At 30.9% G+C, this 21,903-nt stretch overlaps 3 protein-coding genes across 9 annotated transcripts; 1 reads left to right on the top strand and 2 right to left on the bottom strand.

Annotated features, from left to right (window-relative positions):
- Positions 1-938: 938 nt before the first annotated feature.
- On the bottom strand, positions 939-6,008 carry LOC114195688 (Protein phosphatase 2C family protein). Of its 7 annotated transcripts, XM_085666022.1 has the most exons (11): positions 5,839-6,008; positions 5,108-5,452; positions 4,429-4,600; positions 3,477-3,518; positions 3,365-3,392; positions 3,210-3,273; positions 2,703-2,810; positions 2,247-2,372; positions 1,825-2,054; positions 1,540-1,739; positions 939-1,454 (listed from the first exon to the last, which is right to left on the bottom strand). In XM_085666022.1, the coding sequence occupies exons 2-11, from the start codon at positions 5,303-5,305 to the stop codon at positions 1,426-1,428; spliced, it is 1,197 nt and encodes a 398-aa protein (XP_085522148.1). In that variant the 5' UTR covers positions 5,306-5,452; positions 5,839-6,008; the 3' UTR covers positions 939-1,425. The 7 variants fall into 7 exon arrangements, 5 of the variants coding, with proteins under 5 accessions (XP_085522148.1, XP_085522147.1, XP_085522146.1 ...); XR_003606529.2 differs by having other exon boundaries at positions 2,236-2,372; positions 3,365-3,518; XR_014984282.1 differs by having other exon boundaries at positions 1,540-1,686; positions 3,365-3,518.
- Positions 6,009-12,357: 6,349 nt separating this feature from the next.
- On the bottom strand, positions 12,358-15,573 carry ORC2 (origin recognition complex second largest subunit 2). Its single transcript, XM_028083143.2, has 6 exons — positions 15,312-15,573; positions 15,119-15,225; positions 14,892-15,024; positions 13,932-14,220; positions 12,912-13,136; positions 12,358-12,833 (listed from the first exon to the last, which is right to left on the bottom strand). Exons 1-6 carry the CDS (start codon positions 15,450-15,452, stop codon positions 12,637-12,639), a joined length of 1,092 nt encoding a protein of 363 aa, XP_027938944.1. The 5' UTR covers positions 15,453-15,573; the 3' UTR covers positions 12,358-12,636.
- A 1,707-nt stretch (positions 15,574-17,280) lies between these two features.
- Positions 17,281-20,862, top strand: LOC114193751 (uncharacterized). The gene is made up of 7 exons (XM_028083666.2): positions 17,281-17,819; positions 18,011-18,099; positions 18,194-18,353; positions 19,354-19,449; positions 19,578-19,700; positions 19,795-20,057; positions 20,246-20,862. The coding sequence occupies exons 1-7, from the start codon at positions 17,651-17,653 to the stop codon at positions 20,354-20,356; spliced, it is 1,011 nt and encodes a 336-aa protein (XP_027939467.1). The 5' UTR covers positions 17,281-17,650; the 3' UTR covers positions 20,357-20,862.
- Positions 20,863-21,903: the final 1,041 nt, after the last annotated feature.

The following is a 21,903-nucleotide window of genomic DNA, read 5'->3' as shown; positions in this document are numbered from 1 at the left end:
AAATAGATCAAGCGTTGAGGGTGGAAGAGTAGAGATGAAGAAATTTTATTATGATGTCTTCATTTATTGGACATATTGCAAATCATAACCAGTAAAATGTTAAAGTGACTGTCAGATCAATATCCAATTCTCCATTGGTTTTCTATATCAATCTCTTTTTGACAAATAGCTTATGCTCGATGTGAGCACTTACATGTGACAATTCACTGCCATATAAAAAAATTACACAGTGCACATAACATTTTCTTCCAATATCATAACTCAATAGGTAGAGTCAATATTCTTGATAGATGATGTTTTAGTTGCCTTGCTGAATGATCAAGTCCAAACTCGTGAATCATTCTCGGGTAGTCCTTTCAAATTGAATATCGGTATTTATAGTTACCTGTTAGATTGCAACTTTTATGCTTATATCTTTCCTTTTTTCACATTTACATTTGTCTTCCTCTCAGATGTCCAAGTGTAATAGTTTTAAAACTTTTAGTAAATGGACAACGGAATGTTAAAAATTGTGATATTTTAAAACTAACTTTTAGTTAGCAGAGAAAGTAACTACCAAATTTCTATTTAGAGTACAATTCAAGCGATACAATAATAGTAAACAAATTGCTCTTATTTTTGGTTCCTGGATTCTAATATAATTCTCCAAAAAGGAAATGTCGTAAAAGCACACAATAGTAGTAAAAACGTTTTTAAAGAGTAGGGTGTATTTTACAATATTTATTTTGACAGTGGTAATTCAAATGCGTGCAATGATGCTCATATATCTAATAGGTAAACAAAAAAAAAAAACAGAAATGATGGGTGGGGTGTAAATGTGTAATGTACTAATGTGGTTTCGTTCCCTCTTTTTCTGGGAGACTTTTGGAGAGAGTAGGGGAATTGAAGAAGGTAAGGGGTACTTCTACCTAACAAAATCTGTTACAAAAGACCTAATGTTAGCGTGGAAAAAGGAAATGTCAAATTCCAATGAAGGAACAAATCATTCAATAGACTTAAACACACATCTAGCCTACAATAAATTGATTCCATGAATTCTAATTAAACTTCCTATATTACATTACAATAACAAAGGCCACTTTCATTAAAGGTCAATAGTGATTCCAATAGATCCGTATACAAATGAACGGATCCCAAAAAAAAAAACGATATAAAAAAGAATGCATTACCTCAGACAGCTTGGTGTGCACTGCCACATTTAACACAACCGCTCACAACACTTGGTTGTTGCTATTTCATTACTTTCAAGTCAAGAATCTTCTAACGGGATGCTATTCGCTTTCATATGCATTTTCATTTGGAATTCCAAATTATATCCATAAAGCCCCTTTGATAATAGAAGGGAATCTTTCTTGCTTGGATGGTTGACCTTGCCATCATATTAACAATTTTTATCACTCTCAAAATGCAAATGTACATGAGAGCTCAGTCGTCACTTCCACTGCTAACTCTACCTGAAATTAGAATAACAAATATTGGGTTATATTTGGACACGTCTATCAAAGGAAGATAGGCAACATCCAAGGGTTATCAAAACACCTAATGATCTTTTCCCTTCCATGGCTTCTTTCTTCTCTTGGCAACTTGAGCACAGAAAAGGACCATCCCAGGGACGAAATTTTCCAGAGTTGGGTGCACCCTCATGTATTGAAATGCCCTCTCCAGGTTTTATCTCTACTTGACACACTGCACACATAAACAACTTAAACATGTTGCAGATTGGATATTTAGTATGGAACCTGCGATTTAGACAAACATTATACTGTCAGGAGAAAAAACTAGAGTGCAAGTGGTTAACTTAGACGAGTTGTTGCAAAAGTAGACCTCTCAGAAAGCATGGCAGATCCTTCTTCATACAATTCCACAACAACATCTGGCTCAACGTAATCTTTGTCGTTATAAGAAGATGATTCAGAAGACTTTCTACGAAACATGGACTTGAGCATTCCCTTCTTCTTTGTATGTGATGCAGAAACAGATGGCTTTTCCTGAGGTAATATATCAACAACGATGCAGGTTGTATCATCTCTAAGTCCCTTTGCTTGTACAGCTTCCTAAAGATAGAAAGAGACAAAGTACAAACGGGACAAAAACATAACTACCGGCACCATATAACAGTTATCAAGGAAGCTAAGCAAATCTGCAAACAATGTATCTTATGATGTTTGAGTCAAGATTACTATTACACCAATCAAGAAACCAGCCCCAGGAAGCAAAATGATTCAGAATTTGTACATTAATCTCACTTTAACAATATGTGGTGCTGCGGCATCAGGTGGCATTCCACGACAACAATCAAGTGCTGCTTCTGCAGGTAGAGAATCCCAAACACCATCACTGCAGATAACAAGCCGGCCTCCAGCAGTGGACAACTAAATAAAGATAAAAAAAAAGATGGGGAGAGGAAAAGGAATAAATTAAATTCTTCGTTTAAAAAAAGAAGAGACCAATGGATAACATTGACACAAAAGATAAATTCACAACAAAAGAATCCAATAATTTGATCCACACAATGTCCTGTACCATCATGCCGATGGCAGAAATACTTGCTTAGAAGAGTTGAAGCAAATGAAAATCCGAGTAGAATCGAACAGAAGAACATAAAGGAACTATGTAAACCCTTTAAAGCAAAAAGTGTGCAAGAGAAAAGTTACTGATCAACAAAAGTAACTGCTTGAAGTGACGTAGTGTTAGTGACTAACCTTCACTTGCTTTACATGCGGTACAGGGACAATAAATTCACCAACATCCATATCTCCAATAGATCGTGAGAGACACAAGCCACCGGGCCAACATCTCAAAGGACCAACCTAAAATAAAAGTTAATCTAGTCAGGCATATTGGTATGACAAACACTTCTTACAAAGAGAATATTGGTAAACAACAAATATCGTCTGTATAGTACAAAACCTAAACAGTGTTCCCAAAAGATTGTAGAAGTTTTAATGAGGTACTATGCTTTTATGTTGATATGGTCTTATCACCCAATGTACCCTTGCCTCTCAGTTCTCCAGGTTCGTCTAGTTTACTTCTTAACCTCTTTTTTATGTAGCGTAATAGGGCAAGTATATGTACCAAAAATAGAAGGAATCGAATACAAAACAAGCCGTTCTCTATTTTATTTTATGGCCATAGGGAGCGTAGTTGAAGCTTATTATGGAGTAAATACCACTTAAGTTAAAAGGGCTCATGATTAAAACGGAATGTACCTCTGCACCTCCCCCTGTATTTAGCCGACCAACTTCACCACCGCTAGAGGTGATCCGCACCCTTCTGATGTAAGTAAAAGAAGGCAAGTCTGTGTTATAACAGAGAAATTCCAAATAGTTGTTGAAAAGGAAAAAACATTCAATTAACAACGTACTCCTCTTCATTCGTGTCTAGCCTGTGATCTGCAGACAAGTAATAAATCTCACCATCAGAAGATTCAAGTACACAACGGGAATCGCCAACTGATGCAACTGTTACAACCCAACCTTCTATAATCACAAAGGTAACAGTTGTTCCAGATTTTTGTCCTGAAAAAAACATTATAGCAAAGAGGAAAATTTAAATACTATCATCAGTCAAGCTCAGGTACTCCATACTAATTACTTTTATTAGTAAATGACATTCTTTATCAACAATCTAATACAAAATATGCAAACAACTAGCATTATGTTTTAGATCTTGGTCGCAGTGCAATTGTAGTCACAATCATGTTGCAGTTTGATGCAAATCAAACGGTGCCAGCAACTGCAGTGTATCATGTGATGCAATCTCTAACTTAACTCCTAAGCCAACTCTACTGTCCATGTAAATAAACAAATAACAGTAATCATGCATTAGACAATCTTAATGGTCAAGCTTAAGTAAAAATATTACCAATATGGCCAATTAACCCCCCTCTAACAACATAAGGCAATTACCGCCCCTCTCCCAACAAGAGCTAGGGGAAAAAAACTTGGGAAAGATGTTACAAAAGCAATAAATGAATTCAGTATGTTCAATTCTAGAATCTCTCAATCTGAAACTAAGCAAAATTCATTAAAATTCCAAAAAGGGGAAATTACGTAAATATTTTTCACAAAGGTAACAACACACTTAACTAGCAGACTCAAGAAAGTATGAAACTGCACAAGTTGCACCTATCATTGTTTTCAAGCAGCGCCAGTAGCAAACCTTCTTATAGAGGTTAGAAATATGAAATTTACACCAAGGTTTCAAAATAAGGTCAGCATGTTCACCGTATATATCGGCAAAGCTTTTCCTTATCATTTATTGTTTAACATTTTAACTTCAAACGTTGGATGAAAATTCAAGTGAGAAATATGTATAAATATTTTTAGTGATAGTAACATGGATATTGAAGTTGCTGTACATGAATTCCCTCTTACACAAATACTTAACAAAGGACAAATCAAACTAAAAGGAATTAACAACTCGTACCTTTCTCTTGAAAATCTTTATCAGTTTTTATAAAGCCAGCAACTAAAGCCCTGGGCAATGCCGCTACCCACTCACTTCTGTTAAGATCTGGAGGAATTGCGCTTAAAACATTATTTAGAAGATTCTCCTTAGTATAAATAGCAGCAGCAGATCCATTGTGTCCATCAAACACCTGTAAAACCTCTACATCAGAAAATGAAACCACAGAAAACTGAAAAAAAGAACAATAACAATAAATAAATAACAGTGCAAAGAGTTATAAACGTTCAGAGGGTAAATGGCTATAGTCCTTCCTGTGATCCAACTAAAATCACTACACAAAAACAAATCTGGAAAATAAAATGAAAACTGAGGCAAAAACACCTTGAAAATGTCAGTCCTTCACATAAACGTGGCCATAAAATCAATATGTAACTTACTAAAGTCTTTCCACAGTCTAATTCAGCCATAAACTCAAGTAAATCAAATATAAGAATGAAAACAACATAATGGATTCTAAATAAATTTACGAAAATAAGTCAAAGTTCATAAGCCTGAAATTATAAGGATTCTCTCGTTCATAATGTCCCGTGCCATAGAATGATATATCATATTAAAATCTAGTGACAAGTTTCAGGCCTCAAATCCTATATAAAAAACATGTCATTCAATCTGGAAAGGAAGGCCGTCAGAAACATACCCCAAAAACTGAATATGTAGACACCCCATCCCCCACCATCCTTTGGCATTCTGTTTTCACCAGGGTTAAATCCTCCCCTTTCTTGCTTTGGCCAGCTTGACCATGAGCAATCTCAGGATTCTCAATTTTCTCATGAGCCAATTCACGCTTCAGGAGCACCGAAAGAGGAACTGATTGCTGTTCACTCCTGGCAGCCATTTCTCTCGCTCCCACTCAATCTTTAAATTCCAAATACCTCTACCACACCACAACAACAATTATAAGAAGTAGAGCAGCAACAACACCAATAACAACACGTCCTTTGCAACTTTAAACCTCCTCCATTCCGTGCAATTAAATGCAATCCTAAATAAGGAAACAAACAAACGCGCGTTAATTAATAAGCAAATAAATCAAAACTTTAACGGCAATTTCTATATTTCACAATTAATCCAACATTTTCATGCAAATTAAGAGAAAAACCTATGTGGCTACAATCAAGATCGCAATGCATTCAGAATGAAGAGAGTGAGGAAACAATCATATCAACACCACCACATGAAAAAACATAAATAAATTAATAAACAAATAAACAAATAAATAAATAACTTCGAACGTTCATCGTTGTTCGAGCAGATAAAGAGAAACGCAACAAGAGATTCAATTAAACCGATAGAAATACATCAATGAGGCAGAAATAAATTGGCGAAAATAGAATATCTTTGAATTGCAAATCGGAATCGAGGATTTACAGTGGAGAACAAAAACGGCGATGAGGTTCACACGCAAAAATGTGGAGACACGCTGAATTGGATTATTCTGTGTGATCGAGAAACACGGATCCCAACGTCCTGCAAATATTCCATTGTTGGTTTTCGTTGATACAGACAAAGAAAGAAAGAGAAGGAAAAATAGAAGCATAAAAATGAACCATTTCATTTTGAAAGAAGAAAAATTACACAAAGCATGATGCAATGACGTGGCAAAAACGCATCGTTTTCACTTGGCTCGGCTCTGTGTGAGCCAGAGCTTAGAGATTGGAGAGTATTCACTTTCTCTTGCACCTACTTGCTAAATATTACTCATCATTTTTATTTGTTCAAAAAAATTAATTTAATTTATTTATAATTTAAATTTTATGGTAATATACAGATATATATATTTTGTAATATAAAAAGAAAATAAAAAATTGTTATGTTTCTTAAACTTTATATTTTTTTAAAAAAAATTAGATAAAAAGTAAAGTATTGTGTTCATTTCTTGTAATGAAGTTAAATGGACTTTATTACTAATGATTTTCTTAAAAAATGTGATATTAGTTTTTTTATAGATTATTAGAGGATTCATATTTATATATCCACTATTTAAGTTTATCGATATGATTAAATATATTTTTAATTCATAAATTTTGATATAAAATTAGGATTCGATTTTATTTGTTTTAATCTAATAATACTCCTTTTAATCTAAATGTTTAATTTTTGTTTTCAAGTGATGCACGGTATTTCAGATTAATTATTTATCTTTTTTATTTGGGTTAACTAATTCTAAAAGTAAAATATTTATTTAATGTACCGTCAAAAAAACTCAATCAAATAAAAAAATTAGAAAAATTATATATTAGAACAAAATTATAGATTTTCTAAAATACATGTTTATATTTTAAGAGAATGAAAAAAATATTCAAGTGAAAGAAAAATGTTTATGTGGATTGTTGTGACTTGTGTACTGAATTCTTGGACAGTTTGAAGGCTGAATTGGTCCTAAATTTGCTTCTGACGTGATTCCTTATAATCAAATCAAATGAAAAAAAATAATAATAATGGTTCGGAAACGTGCTTTTGATTGCTTTGTTTTTGTTGCTTTATTATCCGAATTGGCGCCAGTTAAGGCCAGAAGGACTTATTTGGCAGAAATCCATTTGGCATAGGGTGTCATGCAAGACACAACCTTCTTGGAAAAGTATGTATTAATGTACACATCAAAAGTTTATTTGGCCGGATTAGAAAAAAGTTTCTTCAGAAATAATCACGGTTGTGGCGTTGACTGAAGTGCTTTTGTGTTTTACTGTTATGTGTCAGGCTGTTTGGAACAAGGAATTATCCGTAAAAAAAAAAAAGCAAAAACATGATTGCATAACTAAATAGATGAAAGGTAAACATTTAAAGTAAATATGAATAGGGATAAAATAATTAATTTCTTTATATATATATATATATATATATATATATTTCATATTTTTTATCAAATTAATTTAATATGAATTAAGTAATGCAGGATTGTTCTAGCTTAATTATTGTGTTTTGAACTAAAGAATTTGCGGGTTGTGAACTAAACAGATATTTAATATTGAGAGTTTCTAATATATAATTACATTACTTCTATCACCTTTGATTGTATTACTCAACTTGAGATAATAGTTTTTTCGTGAAAAATCATAGTCATGCCAAACAAAAATTAAGTGAGAGTGTATTTGGATAATAAATTTTATAAAGAAATTTAAATGTAACAAATTTGAATAATTTTTATTTTAAATATTTTATTTAAATAAAATAATTTAAATTTGTTATATTTTTTATAAAATATTTTAGCTACCACCAACTAAAAAATGAATTTAATATTAAATAATATTCAATTATTTAAAAACATAAGTTATATATTTTAGTTAATATTACTTGAAATTATTTGTTAGCTAAATATAAAAAAAATATTCAGTAAAAGAAGTTCTAATTGAAATGAATAAAAAAATAATTGATAATGCCTTAAAGTTAAAATTTTTCAGTAATATTTAAAATTAACTGCTCTTAAAAATAAAAATATATGTTTATACTATTATTAGTTTATTTTATAAACTTAATTTCTCAAATATTAATAAAAATATTACTTAAATAAGTTTTAATATGAATGATTAAAACGATAAGTTTATTCGTTGAATTATGTCAAAAGAGTTTGATAACTTATTGTTATGTTTGAATTATGTTTGGATTATTTAGTGAAATACCAAATTATCTCATGTGCTTTAATTTAGATTTATGCTCTTATTTGTGTGTTTGTGTTTGAAGATATTACTTTTTTTTTTATTGTGTGATTGTCAACAATAGTATAAAATTTTAACTTTTGATCAATTGAGGAAGATGAGTATTTTAAAATGTTGACCGTAATCAATGTTGCGTGTGTTGTGTCTTTGGAGAGAGGTTAGTCTTGATGATTTCTTTTTTATGCAATGACTTTGTTGATGCATGTGTAGTTTAGTTTAGTTTGACCGAGATGATGTTGGTGATGGATTGCACCTTGAGCATCTGTAAGTTGTCAGTGACAATGACGTGGACGTATGTTAAAGGAGCATATCGGTTGGCAATGTGTCAAATGTTTGTTTCAAAGCATGTGAGACTTGTAGTAAATGGAGATGTGTTGGTTGGTAAGTGGATGTTCACCAAAGTCCCACGTAAAGTAATATGAAGAAAGGTTGTAGAAGAAAGTTATTATAAAAATGAATAATTGATTTGAGAATGACTACCATAACTCAATAAGTTTCTTGAATGTATGGGAAGTTTGAGTTGTTGTACGTCATCAGAGTGTTTCCAATCTTGTCTTGAGAAATTGCACTAGAAGGTTTGCAATTTTCTCCAAAAAAAAAATTACATTAAAAGGTTTCCAATTTTTGTTTTGGAAATTGCATGAGAATGTTTGCAATTTTTTTTAGAAAATTTGTATGAAGGTTTGCAGTTTTTGTTAGAAAAATTGTATGTGAAGTAATAATACTTTTGTTGAGTATTCGTGGATGTAGGCTTCGAGGTGTCAAATCACGTTGGAGTTATGTGCTTTTATTTTGTTTTTTGTTCTTATTCGTAGATGTGTTTTTGTTTGAAGTTATTTTTCCATTCCGTGATTTCTACCAAAGAGCAACAAAACTTGAAAAAATGTTATATATAATGTTATAGTTGTAGTATTACCATCTACTTCAAAGTCCAATGAAATAAACTTTGGAGATCATGGTATAGAGTTGTTAGTCACATCCTTGGCCATTATGAATTTTATTGAGTATGAGATGAGTATGTTAATGTAAATAATTTATTTTATATTTTTATTATTCAAAACACATTTGTAGTTGTTCATATTATTATTGACTTATTTATTGTTGTTTTCAAGTCTTATAAAAAGGCTAGATATAATCAATTCAAAACAATTTCAAATTGGATGATATAATGGGTTGGTGTGCTAAAGACATGATTATTCGCCATTATAATTAAGAGTAGGAATGACAAGTGTAACTCGTTTTGACTCAACTTGTAATTGGTCTGTCAAAAACGAGTAGAGCAAGTTCGAATCACCGTAACAAAACGGACTACATTTTGTGACCCACCCCACCAAAATAACATTAAAAATATATTTAATCATATAAATATTTTTTAAGTTTTTAATTGATTAATTAATGTTTTTAATTAAAAATATATTTAATCATATAAATATTACACTTATATGTTAAATTATCCTATTATAATTAATAATTAAAACTTAATTTAAAAATGTCAATAAATTAAATTATAATATTATTGCATATTTTCATCTTAAAAAATTAATTTGAAATTATTTTTTATTTTAATTTTTAATTAAAAATGGACTAATTGGTCAATCCGACCACTCTGACTTTTTATAATTAAAATAAAAATCAATAATATAATTATTTTAATGTAAAAAATAAAATGTTACTTATTAAAAAGTAAAATTGAAAAAGAGATGTGTATACAAGAATGCTGAATCACATTTATATAAATGGTATAAATCTTGAGATTTTATAATAGTAGATAACTATTATAATTTTCTTTTTGGTGTATGTATCATTTTCTTTAGTTGTAGAACATTTTGGTTATTTTTTTATACAACAAATATGTTGAATATGATTAAAATAAATGTTGAAAACTTATTAATTGAATAATAATCGATTGCAAAACACACATTAAACAAAACCCCATTAACAGATACACTACGAAAGTGATTTTACATGTTTATATTCCAATTACGGACTAAATTATATTTACCAATGGATTTCACTTTATGTTATATACGATAATTATGATTTTCACATTTTCTTTTTTAAATGGATCAATACTAATATAAAAACATATTAATATTTATATTTTCAAATTATTAAATATATTCCAGTATTAACAAAATCGAATTATTAAATATTATTTTAGTGTTTTAAATAAACTAATATTTCTTTTTTTAGAAAAATTTAATATTAAACTTTGCATTTTAAAATGAATTTTTATGTTAATGAAAACTTAATTACTTTAATTAAAATATAACATATTTTAATTATTTTATCCAAATAAACATTCGAAGAAGGAAGATAATCCTTTTCCTAGTTATTCATAACTTATGAATTTAATTTTTTTGGAATTATTTAAATTTTCTTATCCAAATAAAAGAGATAAGGAAGAGTATTAAGGATTTCAAATTTTAAACCAAGCTTAACTTTATTTAGTTGTAAGTAATTAAATTATTTTATTCGCCTATGCTTTTTAAAATTTTCACATATTTTTATCATAAAATACTTTACAAATTGTAGAAAATTAAATTACTTTATAAATTTTTCCCACAGAAAAAGCTTTGCAAATATTATTCTTTATACCTATTTAACTTTTATTAGTGCTTTTTATGCTTTTGATAGTCTAATTTTGCGGAGCCGTGGTTTATGTGCTGAAGCTGAAGTTTGTACCAACCAACTAACTTTTCATGGCTCATCTCACACAGTCATGGCTATGCTTTTTAGAGAACAGGGGCAGTGTCCCAAAAAAGTAGGGTTTGTAAACTTGACGGTAAATAAAATTAGTTACTTTCAAATGAATATCGTAATATCGAATGGTAATTTCTTAAAAAGGTTTTCAGTGGTATGAGAAGCATTTTTAGTAAGATATATGATATTTATTTTTAGGTTAAATATGTTTTTACTCTCTTAACTCTTAACTTTCAATGAATTTTGAATAGTTCATTTCGAAACTTTGAACTAATTTAGTGTTTGATATTTGAAAATACGTGGATTAAGTCTTTTTAATCAAATTTTGTTAAATTTATTTAACATTTCAAACGTGTTTCATAATAGTATTTGACTTAATATTAAAGCAAAAATATGTCAAACAATATAAATAACTTAAATATAATCATGAAATGCGTGCGAAACATCAAATAAACTTAACAAAATTTGATTAAAAGAGTTAAATCCACGTATTTCGAAAGATAAATGATCAAATTGGTCCAAAGTATAATTTCAAAATTCATTGAAAGTTAATAGACCAAAAACATATTTAAACCCTTTATTTTTTTATTAGACTAAACTCTAAACAAGTATTAATAATAGAAATTAGACATTTTTTCTTCATAAAAGGTTAGTGTTTTTTGCTAACCATGCAATAAATAAAATTGTCTACTAATTTTTTTTTTTTTTTGTGATTCCATCCTTCTGTAACGCATTATAATGAGGATGAGATGAAGAGGGTAGACCCGAACCCAAAGTTATGATATTCTTCTTTTTTATTACTTTTAGGCGTATAAGATGCTCCACCAACTAGTCAAGCCAGAAAGGCTTGGACTTGAACGTGCTTTTTGGAAGCTGTAAACTTCCACATTCTCAAGCAAGTGTTGCCATCAAAATTTCAAATACGCGTATTGGGTACAGCTCACTACACCTCATTCATTGCTTCTGCTGCTTTCAGACATCATAAGCCAAAACCAAGGGGTTGAATCATGTTTTTTCTGCTTATTAATGTGCGAACAATGGTTTGGTAATACATGTCTTCCATGAAAATGCAGTGATTATATTGCCATGCAGGGTAAGGGTGAGACCGTGTCAAAACCATGAATTAATAATTCATTAATGAATACATCCTCCCACGTTATGTGTGATTTGGATTCCAAAACACATGGTCTCTACTCTCTTGACATGTTGCCCCCATCCAACAAGGTTCACAAATGGGACGCGTTTCTTGTTTTTTCTTTCTTTTTCTTGTTATGTTTCAAATTCCACGTCTTATTACCACGGCAGAGAACGTGGCTGTAGCCACACTATAATTGTCTCTTGTTTTTCAATGATATCTACACAATTATTATTATTAAAATTAGTATCTCCAAAATCTGTATTACTTGTGTGTGAGATGTTATCAAAATTAACATGTCAATATTTTTAATGTAGAAATAACAATTGCAGGACCAAATTAATATATTTACTAAACATTGAATATCAAAAAGATTAAAACTTTTGGAAGTACCAATTTCAATTTGGAGTTACCAAAATAACTTATTTAATAAACCATTGTCTTTTATACATTTTCCCAAAGTTAAGAACAACATCCTATGAGTATCACCTTTGTTCTCCGCCTAAAACTTGTGATATTCAACAATCCTACAACCTTCAATTTGAGGAGACAGACATATTTGACCTAAATCTCCATGGTTATCATTGATTCATAAACAGAGCCTGCTTAATCATCCAATAGTGGAAATTTTCCATTTAACTAGTTTGCTTCCACATTCAATTTCATTTGAATTCACTAATTGATCTCAAGCACCACTTTCTGAAGTGCTTCTGCTGTCAGTGGGATGTGCAAGCAATCTTGACCATCAGAATGCTTTTTAATCTTGACCAGCTCATGGTCTTTAAATTCAGTTAGATGAGAGTTCAGGGTAACTTGACTGCTAACAAGGAAACGTTCTCGACACACTGAGTAGAGATCACTAATTGGCATTCCTATAAAATAAAGAAAAATATTTAACAAATCTTGGGTTTGAAAAGAACATCAAATCCAAGTAAATGATATAAACTTGCCTTCGTCAGGGTGAGAGAGTTGATGTTCAGCAAGAACTTTGAATACACTCTGAGCATTACGTGTCAAACTTAGCAAAACTATTGTGGCTGTTTTGACAGTTTGGCTGGCACTGCCATGAGCAAGAATCATAGGATAAAACATGCCTTCAACCTTGTAAGGGGCAAAAGTAGGAACGTGATACCAGCACCAATTGAACTGCGTGTGGGCCATATTTTTGTCCCAAACTGCATCAGAAGATGAAATTGTTAAGCAATAAACAGAGACTACAAAAAACCTTTAAGTGAAATATCCGTCATTTCTATTGCTAAAAAGACATAAAAAACTTCCCACAGCCTTGTATTATATCAGAATCAGGTCTTCAAAGAGGCCATTTAGATCTAAGAAGTCCTTTTCAATGTTTCTACCGAGTTTCGTTAGGTATTCCACTACCTCTAATTCTAAATATTGGACTACTCCCCACTTGATCGACTCTTCTTATAAACATTTCTGCAGGTCCTCTTCTCACATGACCAAACCCATGAATTATTTAACCATCTTTTCCTCAGACAGCGGACTCCAAATTTTATTACCTGATCATTTTCTTTTTCCTACAAACAACTTCAAAGAAGTGCACGTTATTAACAGTTTCAATTTTATGTACCATGACCAATAAGTGTTTGGATTCTTCAACTTTATGAAAGGGTGATATTAGTTAGTCCTATTGTCAGTTAAACATATGAAATATGATCAGAACCTCAGACGACCTCTAAGAATGTGCAGTATAGATAAAAAAAGTTATAGCATTTCATTTACAAAGGCATTTATACCTTTATTTGCAAATTAATATTGCATCATTCAAGTTCTATTCAAGCACTCAATGAACCACAAATAGAAAATATAGCAGAACAAAATAAACCTTGAAATAATAATATATAACTATACCCATGCTTAAGGCACATCCAAGATAACACTTACAAATTACAATTTACAAGAGATAAAACATTCTGCAAAGACAGAGTAACACTGCTGACTATACTTACACAGTGGAGCATTGACGTGGTCAATAGTGGCAACAATGCGAATACGGGCACAGGCAGCTAGTCGAGCAAGGTACTGTTGGGTTTCAGAGTCCCTCAATCCAGGTCCATCAATATTGTGAATAACGACACAAACAAAAAAATCAACATCATCTATTTCTGCTTGATCCAAGAATGTGAGAAGTTCTTCCATTGATTGAGAATTAAATTGGTTCTTTGGCAATTCCCGATGTGAAACCCTTCGTTTTGTTTTTATTTGGTCCCACAGAACTTCAGCTAAAGCTATCATAGCCTAATATATTTTAAGAAAACATATAATGTATTAGTGATGTACGACGAGAAGAACATGCTTAGAAGGGCACATCACACTCATCAACTTCATACAAGCATTTACTATAGAACAAGACTTCCCTTGCGTGCTTTTGGTGTTGTTCTCCTATTTGATTTAGAGTTTTACCTTAGTAACCTATTTTATTTTTTAATGCAAAGTGAAACTGAAATTCTAATTGAAGAACAGTTCCAAATATGCTTAAGGAGCAAAATATAAGGGCATGTTTGATTCTATTCTCACTTTTTCTTAAAAAAATTGTTTTGTAAAACAATTCCACAGTGCTTAACAGCCAATCTCCCATCCAGAGTGTGTATTTAAGTTTTGAAATCATTTTAAAAAACAAAAGCAGAACTGGAGGATATTTCATCATCCTCTTCTGTTTTCTTCACATGTTCTACTCGAGTGCTCAGGAACCAGACATTTAGAAAAAAATAAAAAAATCTGCTAAGGAGAAAAACACTTGCAAATATGCTCTAGAGACAGACAAATCTTACAACAAATGCTTTATAGTAAACAAATAATGCCTAAGTTTGATCTTTTACTTTTCTCCTTCTTTTTACACAACAGAAAGAGTTCTATTCAAACATATCATATAAATGGAAAAAAGTTAGTGAAGAAAAAAAAAAAAAAACCTGTTTTAAGTTGATGGATTGAAGATATCCATTAATAACAACTACAGAATACTCAGTCAGAGCCGTCGAAGCAAAATCTTCAATCAAAGTCTTCTTAGATCCAAATCCATACATTAGAAGCCCGAAACCACACCTGAATCATCCATGTAGCAAAAAACAAAAAACAAAAAATAAGAAAAAAAAACAAAATTCACTTTTGGAAAAAATAAAACCACATTCAAACGAACCTTAGCGCCAAAAGCCATTCAGGGTACATAGTTTTATAGGAGTCCAATAAGAGAGCGATCTCGTCTTCATGCTTGGGTTGAATTCGCGATGCAGCTTCCCTCAATTCCTGGTAAATTGTGAAATCGCAGTGATTGGGGAGGATAATGAAGGGGAATGGAACATCATTTTAAAAATTACAATTATGAGTGATACCTGTTCGTCAACAACGTCGATGTCTGTGAGTTTGTGCTTCGATTTTTTGGCCGAGGAAGCAAGCTCCTTCGCCAGAAAATAGTTTCTTGAGAACTCGAACTCTTCGTCCTCGTCCTCGTCCCAACTGCCGTTGGTATCCATTCTTCAATCAACGAAACAAAGGAAACAGTGTTGACGAAAATTTGTGATACAGTTTCTTTCTTCTCTATGCTCTTGTACCCTAGGCGATTTTCCCGCCATATTCCACCGGGTCGGGTTTCCCTAAATCATTGACGGTTCCTTATATATACCCGATTTGCGTCTTTGACAAAACTTTCCGTTTTATTTGAAAATGAAAAATATAGGCTATCCATGGTTTTTTTTTTTCGATCAAAATTACCTGATGATGATTTATTATTTTTATAATAAATAATAAATATCGTAGAAATCAAATTAATTGTAATCTATAATTATATATAAAGGATTTCATTTTTTGTGTTTATTTTTTAAAATATCGATTTTATCCTTTAAATATAATAATTTATTAAATTTTTAAAAATTGATTGTTATTTTTATAAATTTTTTATAAAATCAGATGTCTCTGCTTCTTTTCTTTTTTTTTATTTATCAATGGGTATTCTTTTATCTGTTCTGATATATTTTACTTTATTTTTAATAAATATAATTTTAATATATATATATATATATTAACTTAATAACATTATAATATTACCACCTGCTACTAATATAATATTATGCATATTTAAACAATCATACACACATACGGGATAGCGTTACGCTAGTTCTAGATAATATTTTTACATTGACACTGTTTAACTATTAAAGTTTTTGTTTTTATTAGAATAATAGCTAAATTGGACCTATTTAACAAAGTTTAATTTATGTATATCAATGCAAAAATTTACACAATTCACAAATGAAAAATTATCATAAGTATGCATCTTAAAATAATGCTCTTTTTTTAGGCCTCGTTCCCGAAAATTGACTTGCTAAAAAGATTAGAATACAATCGTTTTATCTTATTCCCAGTCCCTTAGGTGAAATTATCGGACGAAGATCTACACTTATTAATGGTATAATTATCGAAAAACATATTCACCTGTAAAAAGATATTAAAATGTTCTTCTGTTATCTATATAACATTTTTTTTTTTATTTAAAGTTACAATGACTCACTTCTTACCACCATGATTTTAAGATAAAATGAAAATGAAGATAAAAGTTAACTAAATTCTTCGTGTAGAGTTTGTCTTAACTAAACCTGAAACAATATTAAAATTAAATTATTTGTAAAAGTTAAAGTAATATATATATATATATATATATATATATATATATATATATATAATTACCATATTCATGTTGAATAATATACGTGTTACTTAATTAAATTATGCATACATATTATCTAATTATCCAAATTTAAATTATTGTTTGTTAGCTTAGTAATAAAGACTAAAAGAAAACAATTATAAAAGGTTAAATATTTAAAATTAATAAATACTTTTTAAAAGTCAAAAACGAAATCATGTATATTTGTATAATTTAATGTTTCAGTTGATGAAATTACAATTTCTATAAGATAATTAGTCATGAAATGGATGGTATGATTAAACATACACTTATTTATTTTACATTATTCAATTAATGTTTAGTTACGTTGCATGTGTAACTAATCATCCTAACAAACAAATGAAATAGATCATAATATTTATTAAAAAAAATGAAAAATATCACATCAAAAGTGGAAAACGTAAACTAGAATAAGTAATTAAGCCAATATATTAATTACTTTTCAACATAAATCGATACATAAAGTTTAATTTTGACAAATTATTGATATCAATGATGTTATTTATCGTTGTTTTAATCAATGACAGCAATTAACAAACACAAATACAATTATTTTTATAGCTAATAATAATTAAAACTAATTTGATCAAAATAAATAAAAAGCATGAAAGTAACAGAACTCCATCAATGTTTTCAGATAGGCGCACGTTAGCTGCCATGCACAGGAACAACACAGTGCTTTGAATCGGTGTGCACCTTAGCAGGAGCAGCAGGTCCACCACGAATGATGAGGGGGAACCACCGAAATGATTGACTGATCCATCCAATTCCAACCGTTCTCAGACGACAAAGCGTACGTTAGCACACGACCAGTTCTGTCTTAATGCTCCAGCACCCACAACAAAACTAGGCACCCACGATCTAATTTCATTTTGGGGTCGCAAAATCTTGCCAAAGTTGCAACCTTTTCCTGGTTTTGATTCGGAAAGAGAAAGTGGGCAATGGTGGGATGAGGATAGAAGGGGAACGGAAGAAAAAGCGAGGGAAATGGCGAGAGGGGAGTGGAGGCTTCAACTTCACCATAGAGGGAACTGGAATTGTTCCTGCACGAAAATAACTCTTTTAGTTTGCTTTTTCAACATTGTTGTTGCTCTCTACACTCTGCGTTCTCTCTATGCTTCTCTTTATATCTACTCTGATAGAGTTGCACGAAACAGTAAGTCATGTCAATCTTTTCAGGATGTTTTTCTTTCTGTTTCTCCTAATAACACAAGAAATGGTGGCAAAAAGTTTATCCTATATGGAAAATTTTGAACCTTCCCTACAAGGTCTTTTGTTTGAGACAGGAAAATGTTCAATTTCTTTGTTTTCAACACTTTTCGCTTTTAATTTGGTTTGTGTTTTCAGTTGCGGTGTATAAGCCAGATCAGATTCGAAAGATGGAAGAGTCTAACCGAATCAGGAAGGATTACAAACCGGCGGAATTAGTGAAATTGGTATGAAGTATGAACCGTTTTTTTGTACCTGCCAGGAGCAAACATTTTTTGTGAAGTTAATCTGAAGTTGATGTTGTGAAACTTCTGCAAATAGGTGGAGGAGTTAGGAGGGGAGTTTTCAAGAGAAGATGTGGTGGTTGAGTTGCCACGGCATTTGAAACAGAAAATAATTGATGAGGTTATGCAGAAACTAGGTAGCTTGAAGGGAAACAGCGAAAATGTCTCCCACTCCCAGTTCATGGCTAAGGAGCGAGGTGAGTGTGTGCCGATAAGAATTTCTTGTTAGAATTAATGTTGTTGCCATGTGAGACAAGAGGAACAGGATCTCAGGAATAGTATTGTTAACACTAGTTTTGTCGTTTTTCTGTCCTTAAAACATTGAGTTTTTTATCGCCACTTGCATTTATAACTGATGCATTGTAAAAAGCTCTAGAGTAAACTTGAATTTTCTCAGATATGATGCGTTAATAGACGTTTTCTTTTATTTAAATGTTTGTTTCTTGCTGATTAGTCATATAGTATGTATTTTGTTGTTTAATGAGGAAACTAGATCTTTGTTGTTTAAAATTTAGCTGAAGGGGTAAGGATTGTCCAAGCCTGATAATGAGTACCTTGGCCATATTCCTAATTTGGTCTGGGACATTTTTAACACTAATGAATGTCCAAAAGTTTCATTATGCCTTTGATTTATGAAAGAACGAAATTATTCAGTATTTTCACGTTATATTTACAGAAATGATGTATCTATCATTTCTTTTGGGGTTGGGAAGGGGAGGATGTAAAACATTCATAAGAGCAATTATTTTATAGCTTATTGCAGGAGGCCTATATAACTGTTTCTTTTCCTCATACTATTGCATGTTATGTAGATTTGTACAGATTAATTCATTTAAAATGACTGTGTTCATGGTGTTGAAGGTAAAAACCTCCCCTTTTGGTTTCCTACTGTAAACCCCTATAGACAACAGCCTTTGGTGTTGGGCCAAAAAAAAAATAAGAAAAGGAAATCTTTCATTTTGTTGTATTGAGATGTTTTATATATTTTTTTCTGAACATTTATATGTTTGTATTTTGTTTGTTTTATTGCATAACTAATCATTTATTTCACTGTCACATGGTCAAATTATGCCTTAGAATGCGATTCATCTTCTGCATTGAAGGCCATTTTATATCAAGTTGTTATGTAAATGGTAATTTGTGTACAATGTGGAAGATATTTTGATGCTGATATATTTTTAACATTAACTTATACAGAAGCAGTTGAAAATTGGCGCAAACAAAAATTGGAAGAAGTTAAGTTGGCTGTTGTCAAAGGGACTTCAAACTCGATCATTCCACATGATGAGGAAGGTATGAACAAAATATTATGTTCCTCTTTGCCGTTTGAATGGGTTGCTGACACATTTAGGCGAAGTTTGTTCCTTTACACATTACCAATGAATGCTTTTCGTATATAATTTTTTTTTTCAATTTCGTAGGAATGCTACTAAGAGCTTTGGAGTCTGATTGGGCTGTGGTTTCTGAAGAAATTGGCCTTTGGATACCTATTGAGGTTGCTAATGAAGAACATAATGACAAACCTGAGGATGAGTCAGAGATAGGTAAAAAAGTTGCTAATTAGAATGTGGAAGTGTGTACATATTTTTGCATGCAGAAAGTTAATTTTTGTATGTACTAAGTCCACATTCTCTTCAGAGGAGGAAGTTCTTCCTGGTAGGCCTCTTCCACCTGAATGCAATAACGAACTTCATACGGATTATGGTGGCGCCGCCGTGAGATGGGGCCTTACTCATCATAAAGATAGTGCAGCCGATTGCTGTAAGGCTTGCTTGGACCAGGCTAAACGTGCCAAAGAAGGTGAAAAGAAATGCAATATTTGGGTTTATTGCCCATCAGAATATGGGTGTCATTCACCAGATATCTATCAGCACAAATATCAGGAATGCTGGCTCAAATATGTAAGTTGCAATCTATGAATGTGATTCATACAAAATGCTCTTGAATTTTAAAGTTGTTGATGTTCAACAAAGTCACCTTACAATGCAATTTGTGATTGAATGAAGGTATAAGAAGCTTCATACTGCACTCATACTGTAATAGCTTTTCATACTAACATTCAATGATGTACTTGGTATTCTGAACACAGGCTGAGAAACCCAAACTAAATTTTAAGGATGAGTATCCTGAATGGTATCGAAATTCACACCCAACTGCACCATTGGTGGTTCCATGGGCCTCTGGAGTTGTCAGCACATGAGATAAACAATCAAAGTTAACATGATCAAATAGAGTGCAGACCTACCTTGTAGATTGCAGACACTCAAAGCTGGCTTTGACATGCTTTGTGGATTGTACTGTTTGTTCTTCATGTTTATGCCTTTATCATCAATGGTTGAGATGGGGATCAAAGAGTTCTCCCTTATGGTCATTTACATATTTAAGACTTGGTTTCTGTCTCATTGCCAAGGATTTTTCCCTCAAGAAGACCAGTCCAAGACTGAGGTGGGGTGAATTAGGTTTGTTTGTTTTATTTCTTAGATAGATTCTTAGATGATGTAATGGGATTTGTAGATTCTTGGTCAAATATTTCGTTCCTTTGAAAGTGCTATGGGAAGTGTTGTTTTCCTGTTGAGTCTTCACCAAAAGGTGAAGCTAACATGCACTAACTGATGAGGAAATTGTTTTGTTGTGAGGTAGCTGAAATCATAATTCACTTGTATCTGGGATTTATAATGTTGTTCATGTTGGTGGTGATCATCAAAATCCTCTGTCTCTTCTTTGCCTTTCATATGATCCATTATAATCATAGTTCATGTATGTGAATATATAAATAGGTATTCCATTTATTAGATATTTTTAGGTGTTTGATTGTTTTGAAATTTTTATTTTTATGTATTTGTCAGTTACAATGTTCATGTAACATTAATTACTTTTTTTTTTATCAATTATATCCATTTGTCTTCTGCTCTTTAAATAATCGTGTGGAATAGAGAAAGAAAGTAATATAATTATTTTATTGGAATCAAAATATTTATTATATTTCTTGTTCATAGAAGCATTACAAGAATTTGTTCAGTCAGATCCTTAATGGTTTCCATTATAAGATTTAGCTCTTTAGGAATGAACTGTGGGTTGAAGACTAAAATATATTTGAAGTTCTTGATTACTCTTTCTCTTTTGTTCGTTTTTAATTGCTGTTTTTTTATAAAAAAGTTGTTTTTATATTTGTCATTTAAAATTTGTAAGATAAAATAGTATTATTTTAAATTATAATCAGTTTAATTTACATGGTGAAAGAATTATTAGTTGTGGTAAGAGAAGAAAAAAAAATATATTAACACACTTAGATGTACATGAAATATGAAAACTAAAGCAAGTATGATAGATTATTCACTTAAAATTGTATACAAAAATAATATTCTTTGAATGAAAAAATATTAAATAATTATTATATAGGAATGGAAAGAACAAAAACATTTTAATTAAAATTAAGTACGTATAGGATAAGATGTAAAATTGTATAATCTGAATAAATTTCTATTCAGGTGTTATCTATACTATACTATTATATATAGAGAATTTTCCGTTTTAATACACATATTTGTTTACTGTTTTTATCTTTTAAATAAATAAATACTATTTTTTAAATTAAAAGAATTACTTTTGTCAATTTTATCAGATGATCATAAAACAGTTTTAGAATATATATATATATATATATATATATATATATATATATATATATATATATATAAATCTCTATGGTTATTGTAATTATTATTTTAATAATCAAAACTTGTGAAA

The sequence above is a fragment of the Vigna unguiculata genome, chromosome 8 (genome assembly GCF_037176805.1).
Source record: "Vigna unguiculata cultivar grain cowpea cultivar isolate G323 ecotype 2 chromosome 8, ASM3717680v1, whole genome shotgun sequence".
NCBI lineage: Eukaryota > Viridiplantae > Streptophyta > Magnoliopsida > Fabales > Fabaceae > Vigna > Vigna unguiculata.
The sequence above is the reverse complement of the archived record's forward strand: the minus strand, read 5'-3'. Positions and strand labels throughout refer to the sequence as shown.